Here is a 17,616-nt window from a genome sequence, read left to right on the forward strand (position 1 = left end):
CAACAGAAGTCATGAAGGTCTGAGCCACTTGTTTGTGCAACTTACCACTCCCTTGGGACCTGCTTGAGTCCTATCTTGTACACACTGGTATATCATTCCCAATGGATAAGAGTGCTGCTATGCATACCCAATTCCATGGCTCAGTGGGTTAGACAACACCTATGTAGCTCGGATTACATAGTAACTTTTTGGCTCAAACTGGAACCAGCACCAATCCAAAAGCTGTTTCTCAAAAGGAGAATAGTTATCTACAGAGAATAGCATGGCTTTCTCTAACATCCTAAAGGTTCACACTGTGATCCTCACCTCTCAGAACCTGTCCAAGAGTCCACACAACACCTTTATCTGCCATGACACTCTGAGCATGCCTGTACCCCTGGGTCACATTTTCCAAGTGGAGAGCACCTTTCACAGTGGCCTGGAATGGTTGCAGAGCCAGTTTCTGCTCTGAGCCTCATTCAAAATTGGCAGGCTTCCCAGTGACATAAGAAATGAGCAAGAGCAGCAGTCCCGATGGAAATAAACGTGGACTCCCAAATCAAGAGGGTCCTCCTCATTTTAGGCATTGAGCCTCTTTCTTGATTAAAGAAGCCAGATAAATGTGTCCATAATCATGGAAGGATATGAACATGCCCTGGATCACAGGAAGATGAACTGGATGAAGAAAGAGAGAGAGATGCACCTCTGCATCTTTTGTCACCATGCTTGATCAGGATGATACAACACAACACAACCCAGCAAAAGAGAACTGTACGGCCCCTGAAAAATCCAAATCTGGCCGATGACAGCCTGTGAGTGTCTTAGGCCTCTGACTTCTCAGATAAAGTGAACTGAAATATAGTGCAGCTTCCAGAAAGGGGAATGCAAGGAATAAGGAAGACAACCACACAGGATAGAACCAGGGACCAACCAACAAACTAAAACCAAGTTGATAGCAGGAAGGTCCCACTGTATCTTGTCCACCTGGATAAGCACTGAGGTGAGTTTTGCTTTCCTCCATTCTCTGCATGGGAGTTTTAAATTAGTTACTCTATTCTTTCTCATGTTTATGAGGTGGGGGCAGATAAACTGTCTAGACCATATGAGCCCTGGACCTGATGCAAGTTCCTACATCTCATCCATGACTCAACATGCATCAATGAGATGCAGTAACTGGATGAGAGTTTGAAGTTGTATTACATGTGGAGGAGAATGGGGACATTAAATGAACATGTTAATGTGAAGGGTGTGTATCAACGCACACAAGTTAAAGAGATGATTTGTATAAGAAAAAGACATTGGCCTGTTCAACACTCATTCAAAGTTCGTGTCCCCTTTTATAAGTAGAAAGCTGAAACTGGATCCTTTCCTTACTCCTTATACGAAAATTAATTCAAGATGGATTAGAGACTTAAATGTTAGACCTAATACCATAAAAACCCTAGAGGAAAACCTAGGTAGTACCATTCAGGACATAGGCATGGGCAAAGACTTCATGTCTAAAACACCAAAAGCAACGGCAGCAAAAGCCAAAATTGACAAATGGGATCTAATTAAACTAAAAAGCTTCTGCACTGCAAAAGAAACTATCATCAGAGTGAACAGGCAACCTACAGAATGGGAGAAAATTTTTGCAATCTACTCATCTGACAAAGGGCTAATATCCAGAACCTACAAAGAACTCAAACAAATTTACAAGAAAAAAACAAACAACCCCATCAAAAAGTGGGCAAAGGATATGAACAGACATTTCTCAAAAGAAGACATTCATACAGCCAACAGACACATGAAAAAATGCTCTTCATCACTGGCCATCAGAGAAATGCAAATCAAAACCACAATGAGATACCATCTCACACCAGTTAGAATGGCGATCCTTAAAAAGTCAGGAAACAACAGGTGCTGGAGAGGATGTGGAGAAATAGGAACACTTTTACACTGTTGGTGGGATTGTAAACTAGTTCAACCATTATGGAAAACAGTATGGCGATTCCTCAAGGATCTAGAACTAGATGTACCATATGACCCAGCCATCCCATTACTGGGTATATACCCAAAGGATTATAAATCATGCTGCTATAAAGACACATGCACACGTATGTTTATTGCGGCACTATTCACAATAGCAAAGACTTGGAATCAACCCAAATGTCCATCAGTGACAGACTGGATTAAGAAAATGTGGCACATATACACCATGGAATACTATGCAGCCATAAAAAAGGATGAGTTTGTGTCCTTTGTAGGGACATGGATGCAGCTGGAAACCATCATTCTTAGCAAACTATCACAAGAACAGAAAACCAAACACCGCATGTTCTCACTCATAGGTGGGAACTGAACAATGAGATCACTTGGTCTCGGGAAGGGGAACATCACACAGCGGGGCCTATCATGGGGAGGGGGGAGGGGGAAGAGATTGCATTGGGAGTTATACCTAATGTAAATGACGAGTTGATGGGTGCTGACGAGTTGATGGGTGCAGCACAGCAACATGGCACAAGTATACATATGTAACAAACCTGCACGTTATGCACATGTACCCTAGAACTTAAAGTATAATAAAAAAATAATAATAATAATAATAAATTCTTTTCTCTAATAATGAGAATTTAAAAATGAAGGCATCAATTTCTAATCTGCCTTATAGTATCAGGTAACCCTGTGACATTATTCTGTTCAATATAATGTAAAAGTCCTGTAGAGGGTTTTTCATTTTTATGTTTTTATCTGAATGAAAGGCAATTAAGAGCCTGAAGGCATAAAAGCACCTGCAACCATGAGGACAAAAGCTGCACTAAGGACTGGGGGCAAGACTACAAGTGGTCCAAGATCAGGAGAATGCTGCAGAACCACTGCATCAGCTAAGGGGAACCACTGAATCAGGACCCTCAGGATCTTGCCACAAAACCAAATTGTAACTGACACACATCTTCACCATTACCAGCTATGTAAACGTTGGAAAGTATTTAATTATTGTGACTCATTTTCTTCATGTACTAATTAGAGTAACAATAACTCACAAACTCAGGCAAATTAAATATGAAAATCTATGTGATGGGTTTCAAACAAAACCTTTCACATAATAAACACTCAATAACTAACTAGCATCAGCAACAGCAACATTATTACAGGAGGAAAGTTAAACCTCACTAGTACTAAAAAAAAATGAAAATTAATAGAGGAAGAAACTATTTCCATATATCACATTAAATGAATGACTTAAAAATGATACTGAAGAACATGCAATAAAATATGTATTCTGATATATCATTGGTGGTACTAGAAATTGATATGCTCCTTATAAAATACACTTGGCAAATGATCCAAAAGATTAGAAATACCTAAACCTAGCAATTCTACATCTGGGTATTTAGCAAAAAAAAAAAAAAAAAACCCAAAACTTTAAAATACCACAAAATCTAAAGTAAGAAGATGTCAACTGTAATGCAACACATAATGGTGAAAATTTGGAAGCAATAAAAATGTCCAACAATTAGAACAGCTTAACCATATGATATGGTTTGCCTCTATGTCCCACTTAAATCTCACCTTGAATTATAATATTCCCCACATGTTATGGGAGGAACCCAGTGTGAGGTAGCTGAATAATGGGGGCGAGTTTTTCCTGTGCTGTTCTTGTAATAATGAATACGTCTCACAAGATCTGATGGTTTTATAAGGGAAGTTCTGCTGCACATGCTCTCTTGTCTGCCACCATGTAAGATGTGACTTTGCTCCTCATTTGCCTTCTGCCATAATTGTGAGGACTTCCCTGACATGTGGAACTGTGAGTCAATTAAACCTCTTTCCTTTATAAATTACCCAGTCTCTGGCATGTCTTTATTAGCAGTGTGAGAACAGACTAATACAGTAAATTAGTACTGGGAGTGGGGCACTGCTGAAAAGATACCTGAAAATGTGGAGGCGACTTTGGAACTGGGGAACAGGCAGAGGTTGGAACAGTTTGGAGGGCTCAGAAGAAGACAAGAAAATGTGGGAAAGCTTGGAACTTTCTAGAGACTTATTGATTAGTTTTGCCCCAAATTCTAATAGTGATATGGACAGTGAAGTCCAGGTTGAGGTGGTCTCAGATGGAAATGTGGAACTTGTTGGAAACTGGAGTAAAAGTCACTCTTGCTATGCAAAGAGACTGGTGGCATTTTGCCCTGCCTTAGAGATCTGTGGAACTTTGAACTTGAGAGAGATGATTTAGGGTACCCAGTGGAAGAAACTTCTAAGCAGAAAAGTGTTGAAGAGGAAGCAGATCATAAACGTTTGGAAAATTTGCGGCCTCATGATGGGATAGAAAAGAAAACCAATTTTCTGGGGAGAAATTCAAGCCAGCTGCAGAAATTTTCATAAGTAATGAGGAGCCAAATATTAATCACCAATCGGAAAATGTCTCCAGGGCATGTCAGACACCTTCACAGCAGCCCCTCCCATCACAGGCCTGGAGGCCTAGAAGGAAAAAATGGTTTTGTGGGCAAGGCCTAGGACCCCCTGCTCTGTGCAACCTAGGGCCATGGTGCCTTGCACATTCCAACTGCTTCAGCTCCAGCTATGGCTAAACAGGGCCAATGTACACCTCAGGTCATTGCTTCAGAGGGAAGAAGCCCAAGCCTTGTCAATTTACACGTGGTATTGGGCCTGTGGGTACACAGAGATCAAGAACTACGGTTTGGGAACCTCCACCTAGATTTCAGAGGATGTATGGAAATGCCTGGATGTCCAGGCAGAGGTATGCTGCAGGGGTAGAGTTCTCATGGACAACGTCTGCTAAGGCAGTGTAGAAGGGAAATGTGGGGTGGGAGGCCCCCACACAGAGTCCCCACTGGGGTACTGCCTAGTGGAGCTGTGAGAAGAGGGCCACCATCCTCCCAACCCCAGAATGACAGATCCACCAAGTTTGCACCATGCACCTGAAAAAGCCACAGAATGCCAGCCTGTGAAAGCAGCCAGAAGGAGAGCTGTACCCTGCAAAGCCACAGGGGTGGAGCTGCCCAAGGCTGTGGGAACCCACCTCTTGCATCAGCATGACCTGGATGTGAGACATGGAGTCAAAGGAGATCATTTCAGAGCTTTAAGATTTTGCTGCCCTGCTGTATTTTGTACTTGCATGGGGCCTGCAGCCCCTTCACTTTGGCCAATTTCTCTTATTAGGAATGGGCGTATTTACCCAAAGCTTGTACCCATAGTATCTAGGAACTAACTAACTTGCTTTTGATTTTACAGGCTCATAGGCAGAAGGGACTTGACTTGTCTCAGATGAGACTTTGGACTGTGGACTTTTGAGTTAATGCTGAAATGAATTAAGACTTTGGGGGACTGTTGGGAAGGTATGATTGGTTTTGAAATGTGAGGACATGAGATTTGGGAGGGGTCACGGGTAGAATGATATGGTAGGGCTGTGTCCCCACCCAAATCTCACCTTGAATTGTAATAATCCCCACATATCAAGGGTGGGGCCAGGTGGAGATAACTGAATCATGGAGGCAGTTTCCCCCATACTGTTCTCCTGATAGTAAGCCTCACAAGATCTGATGGTTTTATAAATGGGAGTTCCCCTGCTCATGCTCTCTTGCCTGCCACCATGCAAGATGTGACTTTACTCCTCATTTGCCTTGCGCCATGACTGTGAGGCTTCCTCAGCCATGTGGAAATGTGAGTCAATTAAACCTGTCCTTTATAAATTACCCAGTCTTGGGCATGTCTTTATTAGCAGTGTGAGAACAGACTAATAAACCATATTATAGTTTTTTTTTTGCTGAAATGTATGAAATATTGTAGTCATTGAAATTATGTTAATGATGTAAATAGTATAGAAATATATATATATATATATATATATATATCATACTATTAAGGAAAACACTACATATGGTACCTACAGCATGAATAAAAAATTCACACAAAAGTAGGAAATTTACCAAGATGTTAACATTGCTGACATCTGAGTTATGAAACTATAAGTGGTATTTTCCCCTTACTTCTAATCCTCTACTTTACAAATTTCCTGTAATTAATACTGTATCAATTAGAATATTTTTAGCTGCAAGTAACAGAAAACCTAACTTGCTTAAGCAAAAGAAACTTTCTTATTTGACAGAACTAAGAAGTCTAGGACAGGCTAGGGTTCAGGTACAAATAAGGACAGTAACTCAACACCATCATCAATGCCCCAGTTCTTTTCCTATCTTCACTGTGTGTCCTCATTGTGGGCTTCATCCTCAAACTGGTTCACCTCATGGTCACAACAAGGCAGTGGCCAGAAAAGCTATGTGTTGACTGGCTAAAAAGAATCATTCTCTGGAGTAAACAAACTTGGTGCTTTGTTAGGAAGAAGGGGAGAAGTGATTTGATATTGGAGAGATAAGCAATGTCTTCTCTACTTCGCTACTATTTTAATTTTTCAAAGTATATTTATTGCTTCCAAGCTTGTGAATGCAATTCATTTCACTGCAGAAAATTTGGAAAACACAGGGCATTAAAAAAAAAAAAAACTCACACATGATCCCATCACATGAAACAACCATTGTTCACATTTTGGTGCATTTGGTTTAAAAATCCATATAATATAGATAACAACTGTACACATGTGTATATAATCTTAATTAATTTGTAAATGTGATTTTAATGGCACAATAACATTCAATCAAATGGAAACAGGATAATTTATTCAACCAATTATATTGTCACTCATTTATATTATTTTCCTTTTCATTATTATATATAATACAGAAATTAATACCATTGGATGTAATATTTCACTTTATTTCTGATTTACTTCTGTAGTAAAATTTCCATTGAGATTACTGGACCAAACATGTTAAGGCTCTTTTACCATATTGCCAAATAAATACATCTTACATATTTATAATAAGAAAAATTCAAATTAATAAAATAAAAACTGGGAATTATATTTGCCCTGCTAACTTCACAGACTGGTATAATTATCAGATTATATAATTGCTAAAAAAGTGTTTTGTGAAAATTTAAGCATTATATAAAAGTAAGATACTATTTTGATGCAAATAAATAAAAAACATTTGAAACTGCTTTATGACAATAATCTCTCGGGAATTCATTTATAATTTTTATTGTACACATTGTCATCACTTTAAACAACTTTCAACATTTCACATCCTACCTGTTAATAGAAGCAACTTTTGTCTAAATTGCTCAAGCATTTATACTCATAGAACTTTAATGATCTATTCATTAATTTTAAAAAGTATTAAGGATATAACTATGTGCTATGAAGAAGGCCATGAAGCTAGGAGTACCCTAGTATAATTGAATGTGGAAGACAAACATAATCAACTAAAATAAATGTGATAAGTGATATAACAGAGCAAAGAACATTTTACTATAGGACCCAAGAAAAAGAAATAATTAATGCTTCCCTTCCTTCTCCTATTTTGTCCTTTGCTGCAATTTCTTTCTTTTTTTTTTTTTTTTTTGAGATGGAGTTTCGCTCTTGTTGCCAGCCTGGAGTGCAGTGGCGCAATCTCGGCTAACTACAAACTCCGCTTTCTGGTTTCAAGCGATTCTCCTGCCTCAGCCTCCTGAGCAGCTGGGATTACAGGCACACACCACCACGCCTGGATAATTTTTGTATTTTCAGCAGAGACGGGATTTCACCATGTTGGCCAGACTGGTCTCGAACTCCTGACCTTGTGATCCACTGGCCTCAGCCTCCCAAAGTGCTGGGATTACAGGCGTGAGCCACCGCACCCGGCCCTTTGCTTCAATTTCTACAGCTTGTTTTCTTTGCCTGAACTTTACAAGTCTTAACCTTGTTCTGCCTTCAGATATTTGTGTCTCACTCTGGTGTGCCAGTAGCTAAAAATCCATGATATGCTCTCATCCCACTCCTGTTGTTCACTCCTCTTATCTGGGGTCACCTATCCGTGATTGCATTCCGATCCCCAGTACTTATCACAGGAATAACAACTCTGCCTCTGCTTTCCCAGGCTGTTGATGGGGTGCTGTTCATGCCTCAGAAAAATGCATTGTAAGTTAAATTAAGTTAAATTATTAAAGATTTTAAATATAGGAAAAAAGTAAGCAAACATAAAGAATATGTATTCTGATCTATTATTTATTATACAGTTAAGAAATCTGGAAACTTTAGTAGATTACACTGCTTTTAGAGGTGGAGACATGGTAGGTCTTCTACTATTCGCAAAATACATGTGTTAGTAATTTTGGGAAGAACAGTAACTCACCTGAACAGTGTAATGTGAGTATGTCACTTACTAGAGGAAAGAAAGCACTTGAAAAACGTCTCTAAACCGTATAGAATCAATTACATCATGATGATGAAAGCCCAAGGAATTTTTTTAGAAAACATTACCAGGGCTAATCACAAAGTACAGCCATATGTTATTTATCTTCCCTTTGTGTCTGTGTTAGAATTCTAGAGTTATATTTGTACATAGGATGGAAAAGTGAGAGGCTAATTTATTAACTAGTTCATTTTTTAAAAGTCGAACACATCCTATGTATAGGTGAACTGTCCTCCTGTCAATGTATTGCACATTTGTGCCCAGAGCCAACATGGGGTATGTTTGCCATTTACAAACGTTTATGTCTTAAGAGAGGAAATATGAAGAGCAAAACAGTGCATCCAGAGAGAGAAAGCTGATACAAATATAAATAAAACAATAATAAGAAAAATTGAGAAACTACTCATTCTCTAAATCACTCATGTATTTTCCTAGAATTTAAATCTTTTAATGTTTGATAACATTTCATATTCAAATATAGCATCCCAATGTGAGACAGGATAAGTATTAGTGATGGTACAAGTGATATTTGTTACATAATATTCATTTTCTTAGTGGAAGTAATAAAATAAAGGTTGTGATGACTGTTGATTATTTCTCCTAGAGGGATTGTCAGGGAAAGAAATCGCTTTCTCTCTTTCTCTCTTTCCACTAAGAAAGTTCAATTATTAATTTAGGCACATAGAATAATTACTCCATTCTAAAATGCTGAAAAGGTAATTTAAGAGACTTAAAATTGAAAAAGTTTAAGATAGTCACACTGAGCTATATTAAAAATCTACAGTGTATTTGGAACTAGGCCTTATATTAAAGAAGCTAAAAATTGCAGTAAGACCCCAGGCTTTAAATATGGCCTTAAACTGTGAAAGGTGAAACTAGAATGAATAAAATCCCATACATTTAAATCAAAAGAATGAAACAAGCTGAAATTAAAGTTATTATAGAATAATATGGTGGCCTGGATCTAGTGAACATATAGCAAAAATAAAACAGAATATTTCTGAAAAATCTTGAAAAATCTTTTGGGCTAGCTTGATGCAGTATATTTGAAACTATTTTTAAAATGCAGTGGTACAAGAAATATTTTAGAATCATATGTAGGTTTGGCATTAATGGATAAAGACTAGGGGATTTTCGCCCTCATAAAGCACTTGGACATACAGTATTTGATTAAAATGATGACACCATTTTTTGTAAAATGTGATTAATTTTGGCATAATAATGATTTATTATATGTTAATATTTCAAATATATACTTTGCATTTAATAAACTACTGAATAACTGAAGATAATGGCTTATAAGCACGTTTTTGCTCCATACACCAGGCTGCTATTGCACTGAAGGCAATGAATTCCATCACGGGGGTTATATGATCCAGGGCTGCAGATCACTGTGAAAAAAGAATAAGTTAATAAGTAGTATTTTCCTAATACACATAATATAAAATTTTTAATCTCAATTCTTTTAAGTGTATACTTCAGTAGTATTAAGTACATTCACATTGTTGTGCAACAAATCTACAGAACTTTTTCATCTTGCAAAACTGCAACTCTATACCCATTTCCTTGTTTCCACAGCTGTTGGCAACCACCATTATACCTTTGGTTTCTATGAGTTTCACTAATCTACATACCTCATGGAAATGGAATCATATACTGAAAGTTTTAACTGCTTACTCTGAGATTCCTGTAAAGAGCGTGCAACCGGGATCCCTTGCGTGCATGCACAGTTGACAATATGGTTGGTACTCCTATGAGAATCTAATGCCACTGATGATCTGACAGGAAGCAGAGCTCAGGCTATAATGCTCACTTGCCTGCCACTCACCTCCTGTTGTGCAGTCTGGTTCCTAACAGGCCATGGACCAGTAATGTTCCCTGGCCTGGGGGTTGGGGACCCCTGCTTTAAGTCATATAGCAGAAGCCACAAGAGGTCAACACTACAGGAGGAACCAAATGTGCTTCACACATGGCCATAACAACTGTATTTTAGGTGAAAAGAGACTGCGTTTTTTTCTAATAATCTCCTGATAAATTCAGCAAAGTAGTAGCATACAAAATCAACTCTGTTTGTGTATATTAACAATAAACAATCCCAAAGGGAAATTAGGAAAATAGTTCCATTTAAAATACAATCAAATAATATTTCACCATAAACTCAACCAAGGTGTTGGAATAATGTATACTATATATTACCAAAAATTGTTGAAATAAATTCAAGAAGACACAAATAAATAGACAGATCATGTTCATGGGTTGAACACAATATTAAGGTGTTAACACTACACAAAGCTATTGATTCAATGCAATCTCTATCAAAATCCCAATAACATTTTTTTCATGAAAACCAAAAATCCTTCTCAAGACTCCAAATAGCCAAAATACTGAAAAAGAAAAACAAAGTTGAAAGTCACATTTTCTGATTTTAAAACTTACTACAAAGCTACAATAATCAAAACAGTGTGGTGCTGCAAAAAATACAGACATACAGACTAATGGAACAGAATAGAAAGCCCAGTAATAAATCCTTGCATATAGGGACAAATGATTTTCATAAAGGATGCCAAGATCATTCAATGGGGAAAGAATAATTTTTTTCAACCAACGGTATTGGGAAAACTGGATATACATAGACAACTAAGTGAAGTTGGACTCTTAGACCATATACAAAAATTAACTCAAAATGAATCAAGGACTTAAGAGCTAAAACTGTAGAACATTTAGAAGATGACATTGGTGAAAAGCTTCAGGATACTGGGTTTCACAATGATTTCTTTTTTTTTTTTTTTTTTTTTGCATATTTTTGTATAACATACAACCTTTTAAACGTTACTGCTAGTATCTGAATTTTTGTGTTTGTACTTCAGTCCCTCTGAGTCACTGGTCTTCTTTTGCTTCTCATTTGTATTTTTCACATTGTGTGTTTCACAGTAGTGCACACAAATGTTTTCGGATTGTTGCTGCTGTACTGCTCACTTCCATTCCTTAGATGTAAGCATCCTGCAAGTTTTGCTTGAATGTTCCTCTTCCCTCTGTGACTTCTGCTTATTTCCTTTTTTGGTAGATACTGTGCATCATCTACATCTTCTTCAGATATTTTTCTCTGCTCTTCATGTTTTTCACTTAGTCCCTTGGATATTCTGACTCCTGAAAACTTTTTGGCTTTAACTTTGTCTAAAAACTTCTGATATTTAGCAATATTCTCATCTAGAGCTTTAATAATGGCTTTGGTGTGATTTTTCCATATGTTCTTCCTCAGATTCCTAGTAAGACTCTTCTTCATCATCTCCTGCTTCTGCTCCTCTTCTTCAGTAGAAAAGCTCTCAAGCTCTTTCTCCAGATATGACATATCCACAGGAACTGGGTCATCCTCAGAAGACTGAGGCACCACATTGGGTTTGCCAAAGTTGCTGAACCCATGCACAAGAATCTGTTGCATCTCTGAGTTAGCATCCCAATGACTATTCTCTTCTTTTTCTTTTTCAATCACAGATTCTGTCACTTCACCTACAGTTTTGGTATTCCTTCTGTCAATTCCTCTTCTGGATTGTTCTGGGTTGCTTCTGTGGCAACTTTCACAGACTAGGAAGGTGAAAGCTGGGGGCCCACAAGGGGCTCTCTATTAGGCAGCTTGACAAAGAAGGGAATCCAGCCCCCTCAGCCAGTCATTGAGGACTATCCACCCACAGTCAGTAAGTAAGTTACTCCACCCTTCAGTAACTTTCCAGTCCAGAAAGTTAGCTTCTCAATAAAGTCCTCAGCATTCTCCCAATAATTAATCTTTTATGTCTTGCTGACATATTCTTGCTTTACTTGTTCAAATACATCAATACAGTCTTCAGGGGCCTTAATTTTTCCTACTTAAACAGCTCCTTTTAGTACAATGTCTGTCTTCAAGTCCTTGGAAGAGTAAACCAAACGTGGACAGTCAATCAAGCATAACCAATATATCAAGGTAATGTATTTCCAGATATTTCATCTACAATGGGGGCCACATTGCAAACTTTCTTGGAACACTATGTTTATATCACAGAGCTCTTGCCAACAGTTAGATAGTCAATGAACCCAACACTCATCTGTTTATTGTCAGTGCACAACTTTCCAAACTGCCACAAAAGCTGAATAAATGCTCCTTTGTGAAAGGGGTCAGTAAGACTTGCATGGAAAGCAAGTGTTGGCTAATCCAACCCATCATTTTGTTGCCCAGGTTGGAACAAGGTCACATTTGTTATGTACAAACATAAGGTGTTCCCAAGGTTTATTATTTTTCAAGTGAGGCTCAAGGCTCAATGTGAGAGGAACGGGTAACCCACTGGATCTCTAGCATCAGCAACCTGAACTACAGCATCTGGTGAATCTGTAACCCTGGAGAGCTCATTCTATATTCCTTTGGACTGTCCCTTTTTACATATCTCTTCTTGTGCTTCATTTATCACACCAGTGTCTTCAGTTACTGAATCATGATCTTTTATAGAAACTTATCATAGCTCTCAGCGGACATTTCAGTATTTTCTATAAAAGACTGCATATCACTTGAAAATAAATTTGGTTGCTTCTTTTGTGACATAGGGCCAAATGTAGTTTTAAAACTTTCAGTATCAGGAACTTTCAGTATCAGGAATGTGCACCTTTGAGTTGAGGCTGGATTCAATCTTAGAGAAGAGACATTGGTAACTTGCTTTGCTTCATGACAACTCTGTATGAATCCTTCGTAACTGTATCCACTTCCTCTTGAAGTTTTTGTAATCATGACTGCTTAATCACATGTGCATTTTCAAACCATTTAATATTTGGCTGTACTTTTATCACTGTGCCAGAAGCCACCTTTGGTTGATATTCAAGGGGCTTAATGATCTTACCAAAACTGTTCTTGTATTTCTTTTGCCTGTACATATTCAGGCCTGAGACTGTGGCCTGGTCCCTCGTGTTTTGACCTCCTGCTTCCTGGACTCAGTCTGGGTTTGTGCTTGTGTTGAAGAGGTTGATGGTGCACTGTCCTTTTGTACTGGGGCTTTACCATCTTGGCGACGAGATGGGAACTGATGTGCTAAGTCCGGCTTATGTTGGGTAAATGAGTTCACAGCTTCCCAGGCCTGGCTGAAGTGACCTGTTTTATTACAGCTTCAATCTCAGTAGTTGTTATTGGTCTCCTCAGTTGTTAGATTTTTTCACAGTTCAATCTTGGTAGGCTGTATGTGTCTAAGAATTTATCAATGTCTTCTAGGTTTTCCAATTTATTGGCATATAGTTGCTTATAGTAGCCTCTACTAGTCCTTTGAATTTCTGTGGCAGCAGATGCAATGTCTATTTTTTTATCTGATTTTATTTACTTTCATTTATTTTATCTTCTTTTCATAGTCTGAATAAAGGTTTGTTGATTTTGTTTATCTTTTTAAAAAATAACTTTGTATTTCATTGATTTTTGTATTTTTTATTTCAATTTCATTTATTTATGCTCTGATCTTTATTTCTTCTACTAATTTGGAGTTTGGTTTGCCCTTGTTTTTCTAGTTCTTTAAGATGTATCAATAGGTTGCTAATTTGAAGTTTTTCTGCTTTTGTTGATATAGGTGCCTATTGCAACAAACTTTCCTGTACTTTTTCACTGTATCCCATAGGTTTAGGTACCTCATGTTTTCATTTTCATTTGTTTCAAGACATTTTTAAATTTCTTTCTTAATTTCTTCATTGAGCCACTTGTCATTCAGGAGCATATTGTTTAATTTCCATGTGTTCATACAGTTCTGAAATTCCTCTTGTTATTGATTTCTATTTTGATTCCATTGTGGTCAGAGAAGATACTTGATATAATTTCAATTTTTTGACTTTTTAAATATTGGATTTGTGGCCTAACATATGGTCTATCTTTGAGGATTATCCATGTGCTGAGGAGAAGAGGCCTATCTTTGAGAATTATCCATGGGCTGAGGAGAAGACTGTGTATTCTGCAACTGTGGGATGAAATGTTCTGTGAATATATCTATTAGGTTCATTTGTTCTATAGTGCAGATTAAGCCTGATATTTCTTTGTTGATTTTCTGTCTGGATAATCTGTCCAATGCTGAAAGTAGGGTGTTAAAGTCTCCAGCTATTATTGTATAGGGGTCTCTCTCTTTAGCTCTAATAATACTTGCTTCACATATCTGGATGCTCCTGTGTTAGATTCATATATATTAAGAATTGTTATATCCTCTTGCTGAATTGACTTCTTTATTCAATGACCTTGTCTCTTTTTATACTTTTTATCTTGAAATATATTTTTTTCTGATATAAGTATAGCTACTCCTGCTCTTTTCTGGTTTTTATGAAATTTTTTTTACCCCTTTATTTTCAGTCTGTGTGTGTGTCTGTCTGGGTGTAGTATGTTTCATGCAGGCAACAGAATGTTGGGTCCTGTGTTTTTATCCATTCAGCTCTCTACGTCTCTTTGTTGGAGAGTTTAGTGTATTTATATTCCATGTTATTACTCATAAGGAATAACTTTTGCCATTTTGTCACTTGTTTTCTGGTTGTTTTGTAGTCTTTTCCTTCTTTCCTTCCTTCCTGTATTCCTTTTAGTGAAGGTGATTTTCTCTGGTGATATATATATATATATCTGTTTTGTTTTTTGATTTGTGGTTACCATAGCCTTGCAAATAATATCACGTAACCTATTATTTTAAACTGATGACAACTTAATGTTGATTGCATAAACAAACAAGCAAAGAGAAAACTAGTAAAAACTCCACAGTTTAACTTCATCGCCCCCCCCCCCACTTTTTAGATTTTTTGTTATTTATATCTTGTTATACAGTGTTGTGAAAAGTTGTTGTAGTTATTATTTTTATAGGTTCATCTTTCAGTCTTTCTAATCGAGATATGTTTATACACCACTATTACAGTATTATAATGTTCTTTTTTTGTGTGTATCTACTTCAGATGATTTCTTATTGTTCATTAACATCCTTTTCCTTCAGATTGAAGAACTCTCCTCAGCATTTCTTATAGGCAAGTGCTGGTGCTGATGAAATCCCTCAGCTTTTGTTTTTCTGGGAAAGTCTTCATTTCTCCTCCATGATTGAAAAATACTTTTGCCAGATATACCACTATAGGATACAAGTTTTTTTCTTTATTTCCTTCAGCAATTTAAATATGTCATACCACTCTCTCCTGGCCTATAAGGTTTCCACTGAGAAGTCTGCTGACAAATGTACTGGAGCTCCATTGTATATTGTTTCTTTTCTTTTGCTGCTTTTAGGATCCATTCTTTATCCTTGACCTTGGGGAGTTTGACTATTAAATGTCTTGAGGTAGTCTTACTTGGGTTAAAGTTGCTTGGTGTCCAAACCTTTCCCATACTTGAATACTGATATCTTTTTCTAGGTTTGGAAACTTCTCTGTTACCATCCCTTTGAATAACCTTTCTATGCCAACCTCTCACTCTACCTCCTCCTTAAGGCCAATAACTCTTAGATTTGCCCTTTAGAGGCCATTTTCTAGATCTTCTAGACATGTTTCATTCTTTTTTTCTTTTGTCTTTTCTGACTGTATTTCCAAATAGCCTATCTTGAAGCTCACTAATTGTTTCTTTTGCTTATAAATTCTGCTGTTAAGAGTTTCTGATGCATTCTTCAGTATATCAATTGCGTTTTTCCAGCTCCAGAACTTCTGTTTGATGCTTTTTAATTATTTCAATTTCTTCATTAAATTTATCTGACAGGATTCTGAATTCCTTCTCTGTGTTATCTTCTATTAAGCTTCCTCAAAATAGCTATTATGAATTCTCCATCTGTTTCTCAAGATTGATCACTGGTGCCCTATTTAGTTCATTTGATGAGGTCATGTTTTCCTGGATGATCTTGATGCTTGTAGATGTTTGTCCATGTCTTGGCATTGAAGAGTCAGGTATTTATCGTGGTCTTTGCAGTATGGGCTTTTTTGTACCCATCCTCCTCGGGAAGGCCTTCTAGGTATTCAAAGAGACTTCAGTGTTGTGATTGAAGTCTTTGGTCACTGCACCTATATCTGCATTAAGGGGCTCTCCAAGCCTAGTAACAATGTGGCTCTGGCAGACTTGCAGATGCACTGCCTTGGAGGTCCTGGGTAAGATTCCGAAGAATTCCCTGGATTACCAGCCAGAGACTCTTGTTCTCTTCTCTTATTTTTCCCCAAACAAACAGAGTCGCTCTGTGTGTACTGAACTGACTGGAACAAGAGGAGGGGTGACTGTGGCCACCACCACCTGTGACTGCACTGGGTGAGAACTGAAGCCAACATAGCATTGGGTTTCACCCAAGACTCATAGTGACCACTGCCTAACTACCACGTATGTTCACTGAAGACCCAAGGGCTCTACAATAAGCAGGTGGTGAGTCCAGCCAGGCTCATATCCTTCACTTCCTGTTGGCAAGTTTTCTTCAGCCCTGACTGGGTTCAGAGATGCCAGCTGGGAGCCAGGGACTGGAATCTACCTGGTCCTCTATCCTACAGCTGCAGAACTGGCACCAAAGCTGCAAGATAAAGTCTTTCCCACTCTTCCCTCCCTCTTATCCTCAAGCAGAGTAGTCTCTCTCTGTGACCATCATTGCCCCAGGCCTGCGGCAAGTATTGCCTGGCTACCACCAATGTTCACTCAAGGCCCAAAGGCTCTTCAGTCAGCTTGTGGTGAATGCTGTCATTCCTGAGCCTCTCCTTTCAAGGCAGTAGGATCCCTCTTAGCTCAGAGAAGGTCCAGAAATGCTATCCAGAAGCAATGACCTGGACCTGGAGACTCCAGGAGCCCACTTGTTGCTCTCCTCCACAGAGCTGGTATCCAAGCTAATGCTTGATTCTTATGAAGGTACTTGATTGTGTGGATAGTTATTCAATTTGGTGTTCCAGCAGGAGGGATAATCACTGGAGGGTTCTATTTGGCCATCTTACTCTGCCTTCTCCCTGTTTTGATTTCTTTTACGTGATACCAAAAGCACAAGAACTAAAAGAAAAATTGGGTTCTACAAAAATAAAACCTTTTGTGTATCAAAGGACACTATCAAATATAGTGCAAAGGCAACCCACAAAATAGGAGAAAATATTTGCAAATCATATGTCTGATAGGTGGTTAATTTTTAAAAAAATTTTAAACCCCTATAATTCAACAACCAAACAACCCAATTAAAAAATGGAAAGATGACTTGAATAGGTATTTCTCCAAAGAAGATATACAAGTGGCCAATAAGTATAAACAGATGCTCAACACTACTAACCATTAGGGTAATGCAACTCAAAACCATAATGAGATACCACTTTAAACACAATCAGATGACAAGTATCAAGAAAATGGAAAATAACTAGTGTTAGTGAGGATATGGAGAAATTGTGAGCCTTG

At 37.9% G+C, this 17,616-nt stretch overlaps 1 protein-coding gene and 2 pseudogenes across 3 annotated transcripts in view; all 3 read right to left on the reverse strand.

Moving 5' to 3' along the window:
* Positions 1-9,469: 9,469 nt before the first annotated feature.
* Positions 9,470-17,616, reverse strand: part of ZPBP (zona pellucida binding protein) — a 150,305-nt gene continuing 142,158 nt past the window's right edge. For all 3 annotated transcript variants that reach the window (XM_003895987.3, XM_009202967.2, XM_009202968.1), the window contains one exon: positions 9,470-9,661. In XM_003895987.3, coding sequence (XP_003896036.1) covers positions 9,567-9,661 — 95 coding nt within the window. In that variant the 3' untranslated portion in view covers positions 9,470-9,566. The remainder of the gene's footprint in view (positions 9,662-17,616) is intronic.
* Positions 10,729-13,028, reverse strand: LOC110742816 (annotated as a pseudogene).
* Positions 12,221-13,044, reverse strand: LOC108584989 (annotated as a pseudogene).

Source organism: Papio anubis, chromosome 4 (genome assembly GCF_008728515.1).
Source record: "Papio anubis isolate 15944 chromosome 4, Panubis1.0, whole genome shotgun sequence".
Taxonomy (NCBI): domain Eukaryota; kingdom Metazoa; phylum Chordata; class Mammalia; order Primates; family Cercopithecidae; genus Papio; species Papio anubis.